General features: G+C 38.1%; 1 protein-coding gene across 7 annotated transcripts in view; it reads left to right on the plus strand.

Annotated features, from left to right (window-relative positions):
• The window catches only part of KYAT3 (kynurenine aminotransferase 3), a 65,395-nt gene that overhangs the window by 25,263 nt on the left and 16,125 nt on the right, over positions 1-24,007 (plus strand). For 6 of the 7 annotated variants that reach the window (XM_032424406.1, XM_032424398.1, XM_032424429.1 and 3 more), the window contains 7 exons: positions 6,774-6,832; positions 7,132-7,276; positions 11,113-11,262; positions 15,770-15,856; positions 16,654-16,779; positions 16,879-16,999; positions 23,835-23,911. In XM_032424406.1, the coding sequence (XP_032280297.1) occupies positions 6,774-6,832; positions 7,132-7,276; positions 11,113-11,262; positions 15,770-15,856; positions 16,654-16,779; positions 16,879-16,999; positions 23,835-23,911 (765 nt within the window). The remainder of the gene's footprint in view (positions 1-6,773; positions 6,833-7,131; positions 7,277-11,112; positions 11,263-15,769; positions 15,857-16,653; positions 16,780-16,878; positions 17,000-23,834; positions 23,912-24,007) is intronic. The other variant, XM_032424386.1, reaches the window with a different exon arrangement.

A 24,007-nucleotide genomic window follows, 5' to 3' on the forward strand; every position in this document is an offset into this window, starting at 1 on the left:
TCACTCCTTCTGAAAAGGAGAGGTGAATAACTATATAGAGTAATATAATATATAATAGAAACAAGCCAGGTGTGTTTAAGGTATAGAAAGAAGAAGGGCTCAATGAGAATAGAGAATCTTGGTTTGTTTTGCTCGCTGATCTATCCCACACCGAAGAATACCTTATGCACAATACATATTCAATAAATATTCGTTGCATGAATGAATGAAAGCCAATATAGTTAGAATGTAAAGGAGACATGAGATTGCAGTCACTAACAATGTATCAGTCGGCATATAAGAGGAAACTTAACTTCACCCCTGCCTTAGAATTTGGTTCTATAGCCAGCTCTTTCCCCTGGCTCTCTGTTCCAGCAGTAGAAGCTTCAGCTCCGTATCTTTAGCTCTGCTACAGATTCCCTATGAACTTCCCGTTTAGATGGACTGCCATAGCCTGAGACCCCTCCCTCCTTTCAAGAACATCATCAACTCCTATTTCTCCAGAAAATGCTCTTTTCCCCATTCCATCTATGTTTTTCAATAGAAGCTAATGTCTTATAGAGGTACTCTTCCAGGGGTAGTGACAGCTTCTGACTCAGAGAGCACACCTGGAAGAACCAGGGGATTGTGGAGTCAGGTCTGTACCATTACTTGATTAGGTAGTGAGCACATTAAAAGACATCATCCAAAAAAAGGGCATCAGCGTTCGACTGTGTCTCTACACCTCTCATGATCTTGCTCTACACTGCTTTGGCTAATGTTTTTTCATCATGATCTTAACAACCATACTTATATAGTACTTTTTAAATTGTTGGGGAAATGCTACAGTTTATTAGCCAAGGCTAGGCCATTCAGAGCCCTTCCCTAGAATTTTCAAAATTGGAGTAGAGAAAACAACTCTCAGTCCCTCTGGTGGTGAAACTGGGAGGTGTGACTGTGTTTTGTGGAGAAAAGCAGACCGAGATTGGGTAGAAATGTGGATGAAGCAGAGCCCTGGTGAGGTTGTTTTCTGGCTTCAGTTACCTGTAAGCCTGGCCACACTTCTTTCCTTATCATGGTGACACGAACTTTCTAATAAATTCCCCTTTTTGCCGAAACTGTTTTTGATTGAGTTTCTGTCTGTGCAGCTGAGAGAGCTGAGTAATATAGCTACTATGCACTGATCTGTTTCTCAGCCTCAAAGCTAGGAAAGAATATAACAAAGTTTCTTCTTAGTTTAGGGAACAATCAACTTTCTGGCAAACTCTCAAACTGGTGAAGTGTCAATAAATTATGCAATTTATTATGCAATAAATTATGCAGTTATGTTCAAAATTTCTTTTTATTTTTTTTAAAGATTTATTTATTTATTTGAGAGAGAGAGAGAAAGAGCACCAGAGAGCAAGCATGGGGAGGAGCAGAGGGAGAGGGAGAGAGAAACCTTAGCAGACTCCTCACGGAGCTTGGATCCTGATGTAGGGCTTGATCTCACAACCTCATAGATCATGGTCCAGCTGAAACCAAGAGTTGGACATCTAACCGACTGTACCACCCAGAGGCCTGCAAAATTTCTTTTTAAAATAGATCTGTATTAAAAAAAAAAAAAAAAGACAGGGGTGCCTGGGTGACTCAGTTAAGCATCTGCCTTTGGCTCAGGTCATGATCTCAGGGTCCTGGGATCGAGCCCCACATCCAGCTCCCTGCTTGCAGGGAACCTGCCTATCCCTTTCCTCCGTACTGGTGCTCTCTCTCGCTATCTGTCTCTCTCTCTCTCCAATAAATAATATTTTAAAAATCTTTTAAAAAAAGATATTTAGGAAGTAAGTGCTAAGGAATGAAGGGAAATAATACTAAGTGTCATCACTGTGGTTGCTGGAACATCAAATTTTATACCTTACATTTTACATAAAAGTAAATCAAAAGTTGTGTGTTTCGTTAGTTTAGCTGGAACTAGATGACTATATATTGATGATATCTCATCTGTGTTATAGTAGGGCATTCCCCTCCACATCAAACTTTAAAACTGAAGGAAACAGAATAGGAACCCTATAATTAAATGCACAGTAGAAACACACTACCTATAATTGCAAAACATTGAGAATAACAAATGCCCAAACGATAGGGAATGAATGAGTAAAGAAACTGAAATAATATCTGCTAATCAAAAGTGAAAATTTTATGACTGAGAAAATTTATAAAATGTTTAAGATACTCTCTTAAAAGAAAAGGCAAATGTTTAAAAAATTACATGTGATTGCAACATAGATCTGAAAGATAATGGATGTTTTGGCTGCCCTAGCAGCCAGACACCACATTAGAGGGGTCCCCATTATATTGTTACTTTCTGCTCCAGCCTAGTCTTGAAGTACTGGGGTCTGTCTGTTTCTCATGTCTGATTATAGTCTTCACCTCTCTCTAACCACTAGCTTTGTTATTTCTGTTTCTGACCTTTTCTTGCACTCTTTATCTTTTTACGCTTGACTCAGCGCACAGACTCATTGACTCAGTTTCATAGATACTAACAGCCTCAGCTTCCCCAGCTTTAACCCATCATTTGGGAAGACTTTTTCTACACCTATCCTATCTGACCTAAAAGCAGCAGTCTTACAGGCAGAGTCCCCAAAATATATACAGTTGAAACTTTAGTATGCTAGAGTCTTAGGATAATGGGTAATCTTTTTTCTTCTTTCCAAATTTTCCTTGTGCCAACACCATTGCAGTAACCATTTTAGAGAATTAGCAGTAAGCTTTTTCTCATCTCTGCCAAGAGTGGCACCTAGTGGTGATTCTGCAGAACTGCACTTTACAGCCTCAAGTGGACAAAAAAAGATGCTGCTTATTATTTCACTAGCATTTTTGTGTTTATAACATAGCAGTGCAATATTATGTATACCAGGCATTAATTTACTTGGGAGCAGAAACCAGCTCATGGAGTAGCTGGTCCAGAAATTATATAGGCCCTGTAGATTTCCCATCATACACCTGAGGCTCATACTTAATTCCCCATGAGATTCCAGATTTATTTTCATTTCATAAGACTGGATCTACTCTGGACAGTAATTCTTATATAGTGAGCATTTGCATCTACTGCTGAATCGTGATGTTTTTAGACACTGTCGGGTATCTTGTAAATGTTCATCACTGTATTAATTTCCTCTGGCTGCCTTAACAGAGTGTGACAAACTGAGTGGCTAAAGCAACAAAACTGTGTTAGCTCGCAGTTTTGTAGGCTAAAAGCCCAAGAGCAAAGTGTACCAGGGTTGGTTTCTTCTGTATGATGTGAGAAAGAGTCTGTTCATGCTTTTCCCCTAGTTTCTGGTCGTTTGCTGTCAATTGCTAGCATTCCCTGACTTTCAAAAATACCACTTTCATTTTCATGTGACATTCTTCCTGTATACCAGACTGTCTCCAAATTCACCCTTTTTATAAGGACACTGTCATCAGATTATCCTCCCCACAACGCATGACCTTAATTTAGCAAATTACATCTGCAATGAACCTATTTCCAAATAAGGTCACATTCTGAGGTACTGGGTGGTAGGGCCTCAATATGAATTTGGGGGGGGTACATAATTCAACCCACAACAGTCATTGTACCTCCAGACTTCATTTCTGCCATGTTGGTATCACCCATAGCAATGAATTGCCTTGTCCAATACAATTTGAGTAGAAGTGGTATGTGCACATCTAAGCAGAAATTAAAATTTTTTTCCCTCTGCTGTGAAACTAACAGTATTCCAAAAAGAGGCTATTTCATCAGCTTATGTCTCAGAGTGACAGTGACATGGAACAAAGCAGACCTGACCTTCAGTGGGTATGTAGTATGAAGAAGAAACCTTTATGATTTTAAGCCACCAAGACTTTGGGGTCATTTGTTACTGAAACATAAATTAATTTAAGCTGACTGATACAATAAGTACCTAACTTAAGCTGATACCATAAGTTCACTTCTAATGTGTAGATTTTTTCATTCATTCATCAGATATTTGTTGAAAAATTACTATGTGCTAAGCATAGTTCTACATGTTGGACACTGTGATAGTTAATTTTATGTCAACTTGGTTTGGCCAAGGAACCCACATATTTGTTCAAACATCAGTATAGATGTCTCTGAAGGTGTTTTCCAAATGAGATTAACATTGAAATCAGTAGATTTTAAGTAAATTGCCCTCTATAGAATATGGGTGGACCTGATCCAATCAGTTGAAGGCCTTAAGAGAAAAAAACTAAGCTTCCCCCAGGAAGAGGGAATTCTGCCTTCAGATTGCCAGACTGCTGTGCAGATTTCAAACTTGCTGACCCCCACAAGTCCCACGAGCCAATTCCTTGAATCACTATATATATATGCACATCCTGTATTGGTTGTGTTTCTGTGGAGAAACCTGATTAATACAGACACATACCAGTGAACAAGCTAGAACTAATCCTCAGGGTTTACAGTCTAAGGAAGGATATAGATAAATAAACAGGAAAATTACAGTGTTATATATAGTAAATGCTGGAAAGTACTCCATGTAATAGGAGTACATAGGAAGAACATATAACCTTGACCTAGGGAATCAGAAAACACTCTCTGGAGGAAATGAAGTCTAACTTGAGAACTGAAAGTGGCAAGTGGATTAGGAGTTAGCCAAGTGCAGAGACAGGGTGGTGGGGAGCAGGGATCGAATTGAATATAGAATATGCATTCTCAACAGGGCCATTATTGCTCTCAAGGGGAGAAAATTGGTGCTTGGTGGGTGAAACCAACCGTAGCTATTACAATGTTTTGTGACCTTGTAAACCTCAGCCCTATCTGACAAAACTCCTTAATTTATGGGGCAGTAGCGGAGATGATTAGAAGAAATATCTAAAAGGTCTCCTTATGGGGGCAGTGATGAAAAAAAGGTTGGGAAACATTGTGGTGTAGAAAGACCACTAAGGTAGAGGAATGATCATATGTGAAGCTACAGAAATAAAATGAAATATTTCAAATATTAAAATGGTTGAGGCATAGAGGTGGGAAGGAGCAGAGGCAGGGAGGTTGTGAGAGAGAGGCTGTTCTGGACACAGATTTTAAAATTAAATCTGGAAATAAAATTAAATTAAAAAGCCTTCAATTATCTAAATATTTTAAGTAAAATTGGACTTTGTATCTAAATGATCTGCTGCAGACTTTTCTCAATTGTTTATATATGAATTTGTACTTTGTGTTTGCAGCCACATGCTAAATGAATCATTAAGTTTTAAACATTTTAATGGCAAAGGACAATTGTTAAAATATCTTTTCTGTCTATCATTCTGGGACTTTTTAGTTTTATAATTGTAGTTTCTAGAATAGCATCATGTTCAGGTGGGTGCTCAATCATAATGCTATTCTGGAAGGCACCTTAACCTCTGGAGAATTTGCATGTGATTTACTTCACTGGAGTTTCAAAGATGAAAAAATATGAGAGTAAAAAGATATTTTTCTTGGCTCCATTGATGGAATAGAATGAGAACAATGGTCTATTTAATAACCATTATCATTATCTTCCTCCCAGATTGAATTAAAATTGCTTTAATATTCTATTAGGAAAATCTTTATAAAAATGCTGCCAATCATTTTTTTTTCCCTAGCAGCTTGTTAACAGTGAACTCAACACTAATTTAGTGCTTTGAGGAGATAGTATAAAGTTAATTTTAAAATCTAGAGAACTAAGAAATTGTATGCTGTACCATAATTTTAACTTTTAATATTTTTCTACCATAGCCCTAGCTTCCTTGATATAAGGAGACCTGATCTAAATGTCTAGTACACTTTTTTAGGAGGCAGCGTTCTGGTAATATTTTTTATAAGGTCATGTTACATAAAAGACAGTATATAGAAATAGATCAGGGGGCGCCTGGGTGGCTCAGTCGGTTAAGTGCCCAACACTTGATTTCAGCTCGGGTCCTGATCTCAGGGTTGTGGGATCAAGCCCTGCGTTGGGGTCTGCACTCAACGTGGAATCTCCTTGACATTCTCTCTCTCTCTCCCTCTCCCTCCCTCTGCCCCTTGCCCTGCTCATGCTCTCACTCTAAAAATAAATAAAATCTAAAAAATGAAAAAAGGAAAGAAATCTGAGTATGTATTCTGGAGTCAAACTGACTGGGTTCAAATCCTAAGTTGAATCTGTTTGGGTTTAAATGTTACTAGCTTCTGTAAACTTGGGCAGATGTGTAAAGTTCTGTAACCTTATCGTCTGTACCTCACTTTGCTCCTACATAAATTAGGGGTAATAAGAGAACCACTACATAGGGTTGTTGTGACTATGAAATGATTTAATTATGTACAACACTTAGAACAGTGCGGGCTATGTACTCAGGACTCAATAATGTGAGCTATTATGATTTGGGGCTCTCTATTGCATAGTTTTAAAACCATTTGTTGAGTGCTTCCTTCCTGTATGCCATCCAAGGCACGTACTTGTGGAACTGTTGGTCCATCTTACCTAAAATGATCTTCAGAGAATGACTCAAGGTATTTTTTCAAACTGACTTTTGTTAGTATCATTATTGTTCTCTTCAGTACATTTCAGGTCTTCAAATTGGTTTATTTTTTTAGGCGAGGGTGATATTTTTGTTCCTTTGTGAGAAGATAAACATCTAAGGATCATAAGAAAAAGCATTCCTTAGGGCAGTAGGTGGGAGATGATTGCACTTCAGAATTTTGTATTTTGGGGTCTGGCATTTGTCATTATGGTACTGCTTTTTTCCATGGCAACAGTAGGGAAAAGGTAGAGCTATCTGTGATTTTCTGGCTTTTTTGTTGATTAAAGAAATTTAAAAAACCTTTCAATATTTGTATCTTTCAGAAGATGTCTTTGAAAATCACCAATGCGAAACGAATTGAAGGCCTTGATAGTAATGTGTGGTGAGTACCTTGGAATAAACAACAATAATTTGGTGACGCTTTTTTCCTACACATTTTGGTATTCTTAGTTGGGTATCAAGAAATTGAGATTTGTAAGAAACTTCTAAGTTCATTAGTTCAGCCATCATTTAATTAGACAGAGTCATTTCGTAAGTGGTAAAGTTTTTGTTGGGAACTCATTTTTTTTTTATTTGTAAGACTAAACTCGGTCTTAGTTTTTCAGTTTTATGTTAAGATCATGAGGTATAAAACACTAACTTTGTAATTATGGTACTTATTAGTATTTTTTTTAATTTTAGGATTGAATTTACAAAGTTGGCTGCAGACCCCTCTGTTGTGAATCTTGGTCAAGGCCTTCCAGATATATCCCCTCCTATATATGTAAAGGAGAAATTATCGGAGATTGCAGCAATTGATAGCCTGAACCAGTATACACGAGGCTTTGTAAGTATATGAAGACCATGTGGGGCATGAACTTGTATTTTATATTGTATTTTGTGGAATGTACTCCTGTCACTTCTGTGTAATTGGCTTTCTGGGACCAACTGTCCCAACCTAATAATCAGAGGGACCACCACCCTTGCCCTTACCTCCTAGAAGGAGCCGTCCCCAACTTCTAACCCCTCCACAGTCTTATCTTGGTTTTTCCTTTACTTATAGGGTCTGATGGCAACAAGGGAGGGAGAATCTTCTCTCTTTTTTTTCCAGGTTTTTTTTTTTTTAATTCCAGTATGGTTAACGTACAGTGTTATATTAGTTTCAGGTGTACAATATTGTGATTCAGCAATTCTACACATTACTCAGTGCTCATCACGATGTGTACTCTTAATCCCTGTCACCTATTTCACCCATCTCCCTGCCCACCTCCCCTCTGCTAACCACCCATTTGTTCTCTGTATAGTTAAGAGTCTGTTTTTTGGTTTGTCTCTCTCTTTTTTCCTTTGTTTGTTTGTTTTGTTTCTTAGATTCCACATATGAGTGAAAGCGTATACTATATGTCTTTCTCTGACTGACTTATTTCACTTAGCATTATACTCTCTAGCCTCATCCATGTTGTTGCAAATGGCAAGATTTCATTCTTTTGATGGCTGAGTAGTATTCCATCGTGTGTGTGTGTGTGTGTGTGTGTGTGTGTGTGTATGTATGTATATATATATATATATATATATACACCACATCTTTATCCATTCATCTCTCGATGGACACTTGGGCTGCTTCCATAGTCTGGCTATTGTAAATAATGCTGCTACAAACATAGGGTGCATATTTCTTTTGAATTAGTATATATGTGTGTGTATGTATGTATATATATTGTGATATATATAGATACATATATATATATCTATATATATCACATCTTCTTTATCCATTCATTTGAACTCTTTCCATATTTTGGCTATTGTGGACATTGCTGCTATAAACATTGGGGTGCGGGTACCCCTTTGAATCAGCACTTTTGTATCTTTTGGATAAATACCTAGTAGTGCAATTGCTGGATCACAGGGTAGTTCTTTTTTTTTTTTTTTTTTTTTTTAAGATTTTTATTTATTTATTTGACAGAGAGAGCACAAGCAGGGGGAGCATCAGGCAGAGGGAGAGGTAAAATCAGGCTTCCCCGCTGAGCAGAGAGCCTGACGCAGGGCTCGATCCCAGGACTCCGGGATCATGACCTGAGCTGAAGACAGAGGTTTAACCAACTGAGCCACCCGGGCGCCCCGGGTAGTTCTATTTTTAACTCTTTGAGGAACCTCCATACTGTTTTCCAGAGTGGCTGCCCCAGTTTGCATTCCCACCAACAGTGTAAGAGGGTTCCCCTTTCTCCACATCCTCGCCAACATCTGTCATTTCCTGACTTGTTAATTTTAGCCATTCTGACAGGTTTGAGGTGATATCAAACCTGTCAGAATGTGGTTTTGGTTTTGATTTGTATTTCCCTGATGAGGAGTGATGTTGAGGATTTTTTCATGTGTCTGTTGGCAATCTGTATGTCTTCTTTGGAGAAATGTCTGCTCATGCCTTGTGCCCATTTCTTGACTGGATTTTTTGTTTTTTGTGTATTGAGTTTGATACATTCTTTATAGATTCTAGATACTAGCCCTTTATCTGATATGTCATTTGTGAATATCTTCTCCCATTCTATAGATTGCCTTTTAGTTTTGTTGATTGTTTCCTTTGCTGTAACCTATGCCCATTCTTTAAATATTTTCCGGTTTTTGTAAATATATGTGAGTATATGTATATATGTGTTTTTATATTGGAATAAGCACAGGGGATGGTATTGCACTGTCGTCAGGCTGTGGAAGACATTGGTCACCTCAGGGAGATGTGAAGGAAGTGTTGTTGAGGAGAGGTCATAATTCTTTTTAACACAACTTTGCCTAGTTTTAATTATTATATGAAGAATGCATTATTTTTGTAATTAAAAATTTTAAGAAAACACAGACCCTTATTATTCTGAGGAAACGTGTAGTGTTTATGGTTGCTTTCAGATCACCCATTGCTAGAATTTGTTAGATCTGTTATTAAAATGAAATTCAAAGGAAATTTTGGATTTCCAGGAGTGGTGACAATCTTCTCTTGCTCTTTTCACAAATTATGTATATTTTTTGGAGCTTGAATTTAAGTAGTCTTTTTCCCTTGCTATTATTTTTTAGTTTACTGGCTGTGTTCTATAACCCCCCCATTAGTAATTATACCCAATTTCTCTAATATTATAATATCTCCTAATTTCAAAATATGAAAAATATGCTACAGCTTTGTTTTTGTTAATTTTAATTGGGTGAGGGCCTGTGACCTACTAGCCAACATTCTGTCAAAGGTGACAACAAAAGTATCTTTTTTTTTTTTAAAGATTTTATTTATTTATTTGAGAGAGAGAGAATGAGAGAGAGCACATGAAAGGGGTTAGGGTCAGAGGGAGAAGCAGACACCCTGCCGAGCAGGGAGCCCGATGTGGGACTCGATCCAGGGACTCCAGGATCATGACCTGAGCCGAAGGCAGTAGCTTAACTAACTGAGCCACCCAGGCGCCCGACAACAAAAGTATCTTTAAAAAAAAAAAAAAAAAGCCTACTTTTCATGTGAGCTGGGATGGATAACTTAAAATGACCAAAGGCTATTTTACTTCATAAACCTGGGGTATATCCTACCAGCCTCCCTCTTGTCCTGTATCCTGACCCAGTTTATTACTCCAGAGTCCTAGGTGCCCTGCACTTGGACTCTCACTTGCAACTGACAGAAAATCAAGGTGGTTCTCCAAAGGCAAAAAGAGGAGCTACATGCTGGGAAAAAATAAGCCATAAGGAATACTGACTTCAATACCAAATAAGACAAGGAGGGGAAAAGGGAAGGAAAAGAAAGAGAAGGAGGCAAGTGCAGAGAACACAGAAGAAGAGAAGAATCGAGGAAGAGCAAATGAAGGAGTTAAGACTCCCTACAGGGATGCCTGGGTGGCTCAGTCAGTTAAGCGTCTGCCTTCAGCTCAGGTCATGATCCTGGGGTCCTGGGATCGAGCCCCGCATCGGGCTCCCTGCTCAGTAGGAAGCCTGCTTCTCCCTCTGCCCCTCCCTGCGCTCGCTTTCTCTCTGACAAATAAATAAATAAAATCTTAAAAAAAAAAGACTCCTTACATGTCTTAGAATTTGTGCATTTACAGTCCCTTCATTCCTCTGGTGAACGTTGTTGTTTGCTTGGATGACTCCTCCCCTCTTGGCTCTCATGTGGTGAAGAATGTCCTACTTCCTCCTAACATAACTCTCACATGAGCACTAATGTGCATTTCTTTGGGGAATTTGTTTTTGCCCTCTCTCCATAATCCATTGGTTGGCATAATAGCCTTCTCTTTGGTAACATGGAAGAACAGAGTCAGGATATATAGACAATGCAGGTTTTCTTATTTTTACTGGGAAAAAAGTCCAACTCTATCCAATATAATTTAATTACTGTCAAAAATAATTGAATGTGATTTGATTGCTGTCAAAAAATGTACTGTCAAAGATATATTTGGTACTGAAGCCAATCTTTATCAAAACAAATACGTCCAAAACCAATTGTTTAATAGGGTTTTTTTTTCTTAGTCATTAGCAAGTTTTCATGATCCTTCATGTAGGAATCCTCTGAAAGTAGTGAAAAATGTTTTTTATTTCCATTAAAAAATACAAATTTTCCTTGGATAATTATAAACATAAAACCTAAATTTTAAAAATTCTTTCATTTTAGATCCAGAGTACCTCCAAGAAGTATCAAATTCAAGATTTTTTTTCCTCTTTTTTATTCAACAGGGTCATCCATCACTTGTGAAAGCTCTAGCCTGCTTATATGAAAAATTTTATCAAAAACAAATCAATCCAAATAAAGAAATCCTTGTGACAGTAGGAGCGTATGGCTCTCTTTTTAATGCCATTCAAGGATTAATTGATGAGGGAGATGAAGTAAGTATATTAACATTATCATCTTACCTATATCAATTATTATCATTTGTACTGCCTTTGAATCTTATTTATTTTACATTTTATTTTTAATAATTTTTGAAGTATAGTACACATGAGTAAAATTCACAAATCATAAGTATACAGCTTTATAAATTGTTTACAAGTGTATATTTATATATGTGTGTTTATGTGTCCATGTAACCACAAACCAGGTGAAATATAGTACATTTCTAGCACCTAGAAAGCTCCCTTTTGCCCCTGCCTAGTTTATATTCTTCCAGAGGTAACTACTCTTCTGTCTTGTATCACCATAGGCTCATTTTACCTGCTCTTTAACATGATATAAATGGAATCACACAGTATGTACTCTTGAACGGCTTCTTTCATTTATCATTATATCTGTGAGATTCATCTATTTTGTTGCATGTGACTCATTCTTATTTTTACAGCCTGTTTAGGTAAGGATAAGTGGAAGGGGCTAGCAATGATGGGGAAAATGAGTCTTTCATTTGCACGACTAAAATTACCCTTATCTGAACTCAGTCAGGGAGTATTTGGTCAGTGTGTTTTTGTGCCCAACATTGTTAACAGCACCATGTGTAACAAGAAGGATGAGTGATTTCTGCTTTAGTACTGTGACCCACATGGCTCCAGGCTCGGTCAGCTCTGCCCCTGTGTCCCCATCATCCTTCCAGTACCCCTGCTTCAGTATATCCTGACCTCTTCACTCATTCAGAAATCACTGAGGATCTCCTATGCTAGGCACCACGGGACATTTTTAAAAAGACAGTTTCTGTGTGGAAGGAGTTCCCCGTCTAGTAGAGGAGATACTCGCAAACTAGTGAATTGGAATGCGTGTGACAGTCAGTGGTGGACAATGTGTAAGTTATGGTGGTGACGGCCTGGAAGACTCCAGAGAGGCATTGCTTAAGTCTGAAGAATAAATATTTACCCGGATCTATGTTGTTAATTACTTTCTTTGAACTCTCATGGCACTTTCCCTGTACCTCTTCTATAAAAGATACTGCTCTTACTTTGTATTATGTTATTCTGTTACATCTCTAATTCCCTCTCCTATGCCAGACAATAAGCTACTTAAGGAAACATCTTAAGGAAGTACAGGTATACTTTTATATACATAATCTCCTTTAATCCTATAAACTAGCTGAAAGTTTTATCTTATTCTTTGATGTTGTTAACCCTTTGTTGCTTCCTCCTTCTGCATTCTGCTGGAACATCCCGAGGCTCAGCCCTTGACTTTCTTTTCTCTATTCTTTCTTCCCTGATCACTGTATCTGATATTTTGAAACCATACACATGTCACTTTCTATCACATTGACCTGTTTTATTTCCTTTATAGCATTTATTACTATCTGAAATTATCTAATTTACTTCCGTGATTTCTTGTTTTTTTGTCTCTCTCGGTAGAATGTAAATTCCAGGAGAACCAGTATATTGCTGTACGGCCAGTCCTTAAAATACTGAGTACTCAATAAATACTCTTCAGAAAGAGAGGGGAATTATTCCCATCATAAAAATAAAGAAATTGCAGCAAAGAGTGTCAAGCATATTCTTTCAATTTTACCTCCCTGCCTCCCCAATTTATTTTCCTTTATTGAGCTCTCACTTCAAAGCAGGCACCTGTGTTTCTCACTAGGGTTCAAAGATAGGTCATCTTGGTCTCTGAGAATTTCACAGACTAATTAGGAACTTACAGTCCGCTTGAGGGAAAGATCCCTTCCCAAAGGGAATGAACAAAGATTGATTTCTTTGCCCTTCACAGTAGCTAGCACCTAACATAGTAGGCTGTATAGTAGGTGTTCAGTGTGAATTGAGTGACTAGCACAAACAAAGGGGCTTTAGAATGTAAGGCCCTTATATGACTTTAGTGAGAAAGGCCTTTGAGCAGGTATTTCACATCATAAGAAATACACAGTAAAAAGTGCAAATTTAGAACAGTTAGGTATCACTAATCTAACCAACAAAAGTTAAGTGAGACAACTTAGTGTTGATTTGTGAAATTATAAATAGTTACTCAATTTTTCTAAAGCAATTTGGCTGTCTGTATAAGGTGCCATAAAAATGTTTATACCCTTTAGGGGCACCTGGGTGGCTCAGTCATTAAGTGTCTGCCTTCGGCTCAGGTCGTGATCCCAGGGTCCTGGGATCGAGCCCCGCATCGGGCTCCCTGCTCCGCAGGAAGTCTGCCTCTCCCTCTCCCACTCCCTCTGCTTGTGTTCTCTCTCTCACTGTGTCTCTCTCTCTATCAAATAAATAAAATCTTAAAAAAAAATGTTTATACTTTTTAATCTAGCAATAGCAATCGTGTGAATTTATTCAGCTATTTAAAAGTAGAGAAACTACATATACTCACAAATAAACATAGCATTGCTATCAATTTATTTATTTTTAAAGATTTATTTATTTTAGGGGCGCCTGGGTGGCTCAGATGGTTAAGCATCTGCCTTCGGCTCAGGTCATGATCCCAGGGTTCTGGAATCGAGTCCCGCATTGGGCTCCCTGCTAGGCGGGGAGCCTGCTTCTCCTTCTGCCTCTGCCTCTCTCTCTCTCTCTCTCTGACTTTCATGAATAATAATAAAAAAAAAAAAAACAATAAAGATTTATTTATTTTAGAGAGAGAGAGAGCACACGCATGGGCACTAGTGGGGGGAGGGGCAGAGGGAGAGAGAATCTCAAGCCAACTCCTCTGTAAGGACGGAGCCCATCACGGGGCTCAGTCCCACGATCATAAGATCATGACCTGAGCTGAAATCAAGAGTCAGATGCTCAACCACCTGAGCCACCCAGGTGCCCCAGAATTGTTATTTATACAAGCAAATGATAAAAAAAAAATCTATTCTAGAATTCAAAAGGCTCTCAAGTAGCCATTAAGATAATAAATATTAAAACTATAATAATAGGAAATTTTCATGAAATATTACTAGGTTTAAAAAGATAAAAAGAGGGGCACCTGGCTGGCTCAGTTGGTTAAGTGTCTGACTCTTGATTTCGGCTCAGGTCATGATCTGAGGGTTATAAGATTGAGCCCCGTGTCAGGCTGGACATGGAGCCTGCTTAAGAGTCTCTCTCTCCCACCACCCCTCACCCCCCGCACTTGTGTGCTCTCTCTCTAAAATATATTTATATATTTTATATATATATATATAAATAAAAATTGAATATATATGATGGGTATAAATTATGTGTTCAAACTTTCCTTATAGAAAAGTAAAAAGGATGCTAGATTTAGGCTGGTGGTTTGTGGGTGGAATACCAACCGGACAGGTTGGCCCACTGACTGACCTAAAAGCCAGCCCACAGGTGATTGAGAGAGAGCACGTAGAGGCCAAGGAACAAGGAATATATCTCGAGGGGCTAGGAAAAAAGACTGAATCTAGATATAAGTAGCATCTTAACTAGTCTCCCCGCATCCAGTCTTTGTTTTGGAGTGCTTTTGAGCAGAGAGAAACATCTTTACTCTCAGGATAATACTTGTAAAGTAGTACCCCATAATGGAGAGCATTGCTGTGTCATCTTCCCTTGTAGTCTTTGGCTTCCGCCCCTCTCTGATATTTTATTTTGTAACTTAAAATTTAAAGAAATTCTTAATGTTTTGGCTGGGACATTCCTTTGAGGATGTGATGAGACCTATGGCTTCTTCCCCCAGGAAAACCTACCTAGGCACATGTAAAGTTTTGCATATAATTTCAAGCATCCCCACTGCAAGCCCTTCTGTAGATCTCATTAAGAGACCAAGGACTCCTGGACAAGTATATCTCTAAGGTCTTTTCCACTTGGCTGTTAGCTCCATGACGGCAAGGAAAGCCAGCTTTTTCACTGCTGCATCTCAGCATGTAGTATAGTGCCTTACACACAGTAGGTACACAGTATTTTTTTTTTTTTTGCTAACCCATCCCCCCACCCCCCTCCCCTCTAGAACCCTCAGTTTGTTCTCAGAGTCCATAGTCTCTCATGGTTCGTCTCCCCCTCCGATTTCCACCCCCTTCATTCTTCCCCTCCTGCTATCTTCTTCTTCTTCTTTTTTTTTTTTTTTAACATATAACGTATTATTTGTTTCAGAGGTACAGGTCTGTGATTCAACAGTCTTACACAATTCACAGCGCTCACCATAGCACATACCCTCCCCAATGTCTATCACCCAGCCCCCCATCCCTCCCACCCCCCACCACTCCAGCAACCCCCAGTTTGTTTCCTGGGATTAAGAATTCCTCATATCAGTGAGATCATATGATACAGTATTTTTTAATACTGTGCCTGGCTGAAGCTTCGCGTGATCATCAAAAACCTCTTGCCAGACTATGGCTTCCTTGTTTATAGTTGAAACAATACCCAAAAGCTTTTGAATATAGAAAGATTCTAGTCTTTTAAAATCTTTGCCAAAGCCTTTCCGCTTCATGAAATCTGTGACTTCTGGGTTGGACTCCCACAGTATTTTTTAAACAAATGAATAATTGATATGTTAAATTCTTACTTGGTTTCATTTTAGGTCATAATAATAATGCCTTTCTATGACTGTTATGAGCCTATGGTGAGAATGGCTGGAGCAACACCTGTTTTTATTCCCCTAAGATCTGTAAGTTTGCCAGCACCATTCACATGCTTTAAGATGTTTTGAAAATATACAGAATTGCTTTGTCCCTGATGAAGTTTCCACTTTGATTACTTTTTGGGATTTACTGTGTATCTCTACTATGGCTGAAGGTAACCAACATCTTGAAGAGGACAACTTTTATTACTTTATTCTGTTTTTGCCATGTGTCTCTGTTGTATCAGCATTCACATTATATGTCATGTTATCTTTTGTAGTTATGTGTCTCCCCCACCAACATGAGCACCACCAGCTCAGAGACCATTTCTAACTCACTTTCATAGCACTGCTCCGCAGTGACTAACTGTGTAGGGTAGGTATGCTGGGTGCTCCATAAATGCTTGTTGAATTCTGAATAAAGTGAATTTTTTAAATTTTGCTTTTATTTTTAGGAATTTAATAAAGTGTACTACCATTGTCTTTTTAAAAACCTTACTAAAATAAGTAATACACTAAGGTGAATCACAGAATCTTATATTAGCCCTAAAGTACCAGACGTATTAACCATTGTTATAGCTGGCTCCTTTGAAGGAACATAGACACTTGAACAGCTGTTTATGTTGACAAGAGTTTATTTTCCCATTTAATACGTGTGAGCATGAGACTCAAGTCCTCTTGGGCTCTTAAGGCTTAGTGATTTCTGCTTATTTTCTTTGTTAGTCATTTGTTCAGTTACCTTTGCCTTACCTTTCTCTATTTTTTTTTCCCAGTAAGGTATTTATTTGTAAGACAGCAAACATGAATTAATTGAATTAAATCACATTTTGATTCTTCATACTTAGAAACCTGTCAATGGGAAAAAATGGTCTAGTTCTGACTGGACATTGGATCCTCAAGAACTGGCAAGTAAATTTAATTCTAAAACCAAAGCTATTATACTGAATACTCCACATAACCCCATTGGCAAGGTGAGTCTTTGATTTCTTTATACAGTCTTCTGACCTATCATTTTCTCACGTGATGAATCATAATTGGCTCTGCTCTTTTGTTTTCTTTAACACATATAGGTATATACCAAAGAGGAACTCCAAGTAATTGCTGACCTTTGCATCAAATATGACACACTCTGCCTCAGTGATGAGGTTTATGAATGGCTTGTATATACTGGAAATAAGCATTTAAAAATAGGTACTGATTATTACATAGAGTCACAAATCTAAATGTGTTTGGGCATGTGTGGAACAACTGATTGGAAAGGATCCCAGAACAGCTTTAAAATAGTCCTTGCAATGGCTATCTGTCCGGATGAGCACTTAAATGGGATTTGAATAAATGATGCTTGACTGAATAAATAAACAAATTGAAGGACAAGCAATACAAACTAAGGGGAAAGGATTTTTGGATCATACTTTAAAGCTATGAAACCAGAGAAGTCATACTTTTGCCTATACCCTTGGCTTTTTATCAAGAATCTATTATTACTTGGTACATAAGATACAGGGAGCTTACTTGTTCCCAAGCTGGACTGTCTGTGCTGAGCAAGTTGCCAAAATGCCAAGTCAGCAGGAGAAAAGTGCAGGGCCAGTAAGTTATTGCTGCTTGATCTTTGCCTGGGATTTCTTCATTACTACTGGGCTATCTCACAAGTGTCTCGGTGTCTTCAGGAGTTACTTAACTGGTAACAGCTATAAGATTATATGCTGGGCTGCAGACTTTGGGTCTTTGCACTTCTCCTTCCAATGCCCCGGAAACTCTTTTCCCCCTAGATATCCATATGGCTCAGTCTCTCACCTCCCCCAGAGCTTTATTCAGATACCACTTTTTATGGCCACATTTAAGACAGTTACAAGCTTTCCTTCCAGCATTTGCTTTGCTTTTTTTTTTTTCCCTGTTCTGTTTTGTTTTTTCCTTTATAATAAATATCAAGACCTATATTGTTTACTTCTAATCTGCTAGAATGTAGGGACTTTTGTTTGTTTTAGTGTCTTCTGAATCCCTAGTTGCCAGGATGGATCTTGCACATGCTAGATGATCAGAACGTAATTGATAAGTAAATGAATAGAAGGTATGAAAAGGATAAGGGAAGGAAAACTAAAATCACTGTGGCAGAAATTAATAAATAAAAAATTAGGGCACTTACATATAAATAGTTGTTGTATATATCATAATTATCCCTATGGTACATTATAAATTGTAGAACTACAGAGGACAAAGCAACTGCTTGAGGGGATCAACAGAGGAGTGGGCAAAAGATCGAATTTGCTAAGCAGAGAGGTAGAAGGAAAATTCATACCAGATAAACTAAGAGGACTGAGGCAAGGAGGCATAACAGATCAAGATATACTTAAGATTAGGGCAAGTGAGGGGCGCCTGGGTGGCTCAGTCGTTAAGCGTCTGCCTTCGGCTCAGGTCATGGTCCCAGGGTCCTGGGATCGAGCCCCGCGTCAGGCTCCCTGCTCTGCGGGAAGCCTGCTTCTCCCTCTCCCACTCCCCCTGCTTGTGTTCCCTCTCTGGCTGTCTTTCTCTCTGTCAAATAAATAAAATCTTTAAAAAAAAAAAAAAAAGATTAGGGCAAATGGTTTATAAGGATATAACAGGCAACGATGATAATGGAAAAGTAGGGTAATTCTGACAGCCTTGAATATGAGAACAGAATTTAAACTTGTTGAGGAAGTCAGTGGTTCTGAAACTCAAAGCCTTACTATAGAGCATCTCAAAGCCACAAAGTTCACATCATGAAATAGGGATACATTGCCTTCCATCCTGAAACAAGAAACAGTTTTCCTAACAGAAATTTAATAATTAGAAGAAGTCATTAGGGGCACCTGGGTGGCTCAGTGGGTTGAGCATCCAACTCTTAGTTTTGGCTCAGGTCATGATCTCAGGTTTGTGAGATGGAGCCCTGCATGGGTCTCCATGCTCAGTGGGAAGTCCCCTGCTTGAAGAGTCTCCTTCTGCCCCTCTTCCCTAGCTCGTGCGCGCGCACACACACACACACACACACCCCTCTCTCTTTCTCTCTAAAATAAGGAAATAAATCTTTAAAAAAAGAGAAGTCAATATAAAAATCATAGTTCTGTGCATATTTGTAACAAAGAGCCATTGAAATAAGCCCATCAGAGGTTTTTTTTATTTTGCCATTAGTATTCACTTACTAAATGTTCATTTGTTTCACCATTGGTAGCATACACTCTCAGATAAACAGTAGTACTTATTTTAAGTGCATAAGAAAATTTCATGGAGGGAAACTTAAAATTGATTTTTAAAAAAAATTCTACACATTACTTTGATCACCAAAGTTCCAATGAGCATACTTTGAGAACTACTGCAAGAGGTGTGCCATGGCAAGGGAATTGGTTACATGATTGGATTTGTTTTATAAAGCTAAGAACCAGCTATAGGTGAGGATCTGAAGTGAGTCAGTTAGGCTAGCAGTAGAGTTGACACATGTGGGCTATTTAGAAGTCAAAACAATGTGGGGGGGAGTATAGCATTTGAAGATGGAAAGAGAGCAAGCAAGTATGCTTCTGAGATCTCTGGCCCAGCCCCATCAGCAGTGATGAGGCTCTTCAGCAGAGGTGGAGATGTGCTGGGGAGGAGCAGATCTGTGGGGAGGAAGGTATATTCCTGCCTCTCATGCTTTACAGTCTTGCTGAGTTTCAGTGTCTGTGAGACAGAGGAGAAGATTCTGGAGACAAGCCTGATAGTCAGGATCAAATTATGAGGGGAAACAGTTTGGCCAGTCATCAAAATTTTGTTGATGGTGGAACCCATGGAAGAGAATGTTCTCAGGGAGAACAGATAAAAGAAGAAGATAGCCAGAGATTTGCAAGGTGTGGTGTTGCCTTGACACAGCAAACTGCTATTACATGTCAAAATTGCATTAGGGTTCATCTTCACCCTTCTTGTTGATGATCTCTGTTTCAGGTCATTTGAACTATTTCCAGTCAAAAATCAGATCACTATGGACACATAATTATTTTTTGTAATTTTTAATAATTAAGCAGAGAGAGGAAGAGGCATCTTTCTAATGAATATAATTCTGTACTTAACATAAAATATATGTTCATGTCTATGCAATAATGCCTCAAATCTTTAGAGTTTTAGTTAACTCAGTTTAGCAATATTTTTCCAATACATAACTTTAAATGATCTTGAGATTTGTTGTTTGAACCTTTATTATATTGTTTAAACCTCATGTTATATGATAAGCCCCTCATAGTAAAAATGTAGCAGATATTACTTGCTAAAGATATCAAGACATATATTTTTAAGTCAGATTTTTTAGTTTTTATAACAGCCCATAAACAAGAAAAAAATGAATTCACTATTTCATTATTTACAGAGTACAATTTGGTTCCATGAAAACTTAGCTATTCTATCAAATACAGTGGCCTTTGTTACACGAAAGATGCAAAATGGCTATTTCATCAATTTGCAGAGTGTGAGAGTAGCTCTTTAATATAACACAATAAGGCTTTCTAGCCATACATCATGAATTAGCATCATCCTCATGCTTTCACTGAGATGGTTTTCCCTGGGGTAGCACCCTTCCTCATGTTTCTCATCTTTATCTGACTTCCACTGAAGCCTAAACCACCTGTGAATAGCTCATATAACTTCTGCGGCTGATTTAAGGATCATGGGTCATAAATGAGAAGTGCAAAGGCCAATTGCCTTTCAGATATAAATGCAAGCTTAACTTACCAATATTGGGTTGTTTTTGTTTTTGTTTTTGTTTTTTTAGTTTTTATTTATTTATCCATTTAAGTAATCTCTACACCCATTGTGAGGCTCAAACTCACAACCCCGAGACCAAGAGTTGCATGCTTTTCCAACTGAGCCAGCTGGGTGACCCTAGGTTTTTTATTTTTATTTTTGTTTTTGTTTTTGTTTTTGTTTTTAAATAATCTCTACACCCAACATGGAGCTTGAACTCCTAACTCCGAGATCAAGAGTTGCATGCTCTACCAACTGAGCCAGCCAGGCGCCCCTAGATACTGTTTTTTTAAACGATCAGACCTGCAAAGATTGGGGGTTTTTTTGTTTTTTTTCTGTAGATTCACACACAGTGCTGTGGTCTTCTGACTATCTGTTTACTTTAACTTCTGTGGCTCTGAGTTGGAGAGGACATGAACATCCAGATGTTTTTAAAATTCCTTAGGGCCCTTTTTATTGAAGTAATAGAATTTGTTCTTAGATCAGATTCTTGATTCAAATGATGTCTCCAGATTTCTGTAAAATGACATTTCAGTCAATAAAAGAAACCTCTCTTTCTAGAAAAAAGATAAATTAATACATTGATATTGATATACGAATCTTTCAGTATTTAGATAATTAGTATAAAATTCCTTGTAAGTTATTCAGCTGATCAGTTTACTGCTGGAAAAAAAAAAAGACATCCACTTTTAAATGGCTAAAATAGTCATCAAAATTACTTAGCTCTTTTTAAAACATATTATACCTATAACTATTACATTGATATTTTCTGAAAAAAACCTACATTTGACATATGAGTAGTTTTGATTCCCTTTGTATATAACTTATCATGAAAACATGTTAAGGTTGTATTCGTTTCTCTGGATGATTCTTATTTTCAAAGAATTTCTTTCTAAGTATTGTTCTTACTAATAGACCTTCCTGGTTTGGGATATGTATTAACTTTATTTATTTATTTATTTATTTATTTATTTATTTATTGAGAGAGAATGTGTGTGCACGTGCACATGGGGTGGGGGGGGCAGAGGGAGAGGGAGAGAGAATCTTAAGCAGGCTCCACATCCAGTGTGGAACCCGATGAAGGGCTCTATTTCACCACCCTGGTATCATGACCTGAGCCAAAAGCAAGAGTCAGATGCTTAACTGACTGGGCCACCCAGGCACCCCTATATTATTACTTTAAAGGAGGTGATACTCTGCATTATACAAATGTTTAGATTTTCTCTGGTGAAATAGGAAAGTGGGACATGTGTCATGGTATTCTTTTGGATTACTTTGGAAGACTACAGATGTCTCAAAACTTGAAAGGATATGATATATTTATATTAAATGTTAGAATATTCTTTCTTCTAATGGACCCTCTAAATATTTTCTTCATTTATCTTTTTGGTTTTTGTTATACTCCACAGAGAATACACTTGTAACTTTTCCGGTTTATGTGGTCTTCCTACCTTTACAAATATTGCCAGGTGTTTCACAATGGACTAAGATTATGTATGAATTCATTTTGGAAATTTTGTTAGCTACTTTACTTGAGTATGAGAAGATTAAGAAAACAGTAGCTTAGACCCCACAGAAATGGCTGCTTTTTCTCTCTTTGTGTATACCAACACTCTTAGAACAATAGAAGAGTATCTGCTGTACCTCTACAAAACAAGTGAAAAACTCATGGGATTGCATGTGAAGAACTTCACGACTAAATTACTTGAGGAATTCAAAGAACAGTGTAGGTAGCATTCTCAGGAGATTCACAAGGGAATCGTTTACCAATGTCCAGCAAAATTCACAAGCTTTTACATTCTATACCCCCATGACTTTGTTAGCTCCATTCCCTTCACCCCAAATACCTTTCTTCACCTTCTCTGACTGGCAAAGACCTATGTGGTCTTCCAAGTCTCAGCTCAAGCATTACTGGCTGCAGAAAGCTACCCCTCAACCTTCTTCTGTCCTTGCATGATACTCCATGCCTGTTGCGATTACAGCACTTACCACACTGTATTGTGGTTGTTGTTTTACTTTTCTCCTACCCCCATTAGCCATTAAACTCCTTGAAGACAGAAACTGCTTCTTTCTCATCTTTGTTTCCTCTAGACCTAGCATAGTCCCTGGCACCTGGTCATTGCTAATAAATGTTTGATAAGTAAATAAGTATAAGAATGAATGATTTTATTAAAGATATCAATCAACTTGAGAACATTTATGCAGTCGTTTCTTATTATTTGTGGAATCCATATTTGTGAATCACCTACTCACTGAAATAGATTTAACCCCAAAGTCAATACTCTTGGCACTTCACATTCATAAACATGCAGAAAGGGGCAAAAAATTGGAGTCACCTGATACACGTGTTCTCAGTTGAGGTCAATAAGGCAACACTCTGCCTTCTTACTTCAGCTCGTACTAGAAACAAGTGTCCTTTTCATGGTGATTGCATAGTGCTGAAGTGCTAGCTAATATTTCTAAATGCAGGAAGGCCATGGTGTGCATTATGGAGGGACTAGGTATGCTAGATGAGCTCCATTCAGGCACAAGTTCTAATGTTCCTGGCCATGGCTCTTGGCCATGGAGATTATATTAAGGGGTGATACCCAAAAGGTATGGGCTTCTCTTGAGGTAAAAAAATGTTCTAAAACTGGTTACACAGCTTTGCAGATATACTAAAAACCATCGAATTGGACAGTTTAAAGAAGTGAATTTTATGGTGTGGGATTTATATCTCAAAATTTTTAGCAAAACACACACACACACGCACATGCATGCACACCCAGATCGCAGGACCCTACCCCCAGAGTTTGTGATTCAGTAGCTCTGGGATGCAGTCCAATAATTTGCCTTCCTGACTAGTTCCCCACTGAGACTGCTATGTTGGTGTGGGGACCACATTTTAAGAACCATTGCCTTAGGAAGCCTGGAGAAATAGACTCGCAAAATGGGCAGAGAAGATATGAGTAAACACTAGCCAGACCACAACCAAAAGGGTGCCACAGGAAGAGAATATTGAATGTTCAGCCACCACTGACTCTGAGCGCTGGGTGCCATGCTGGTGCAACCCCTGCCTAGAACCCTGCCTACTGACACTCCTGACCCTGGAAGGAATTGTGCTCCTTAAAATTACTTAATCTATCACATATGACAGTGTTTCCAAGCACTGTAACATTTTCAATTGTGTTTGGGTTAGAGTTACATTATATTTAAAAACCTACTGGAATACACTGACCACTACCTTTATGTTTTTAGATTATACTGAATACAGATTGGTTGGAAAGCAATTACTTAAACTTTTTCTTTTCTCTTTCCTATTTAGCTACTTTTCCAGGTATGTGGGAGAGAACAATAACAATAGGAAGTGCTGGAAAGACTTTCAGTGTAACTGGCTGGAAGGTAAGGTGCAGAAGAATGAAATTGCTTAAAAATGAGCATGTATTTTATTTCTCGTAGAGTTTCTGTATATGTGTGTTTTAAATGCATATATATTCA

This window comes from Phoca vitulina, unplaced genomic scaffold (assembly GCF_004348235.1).
Source record: "Phoca vitulina isolate PV1807 unplaced genomic scaffold, GSC_HSeal_1.0 scaffold2, whole genome shotgun sequence".
NCBI lineage: Eukaryota > Metazoa > Chordata > Mammalia > Carnivora > Phocidae > Phoca > Phoca vitulina.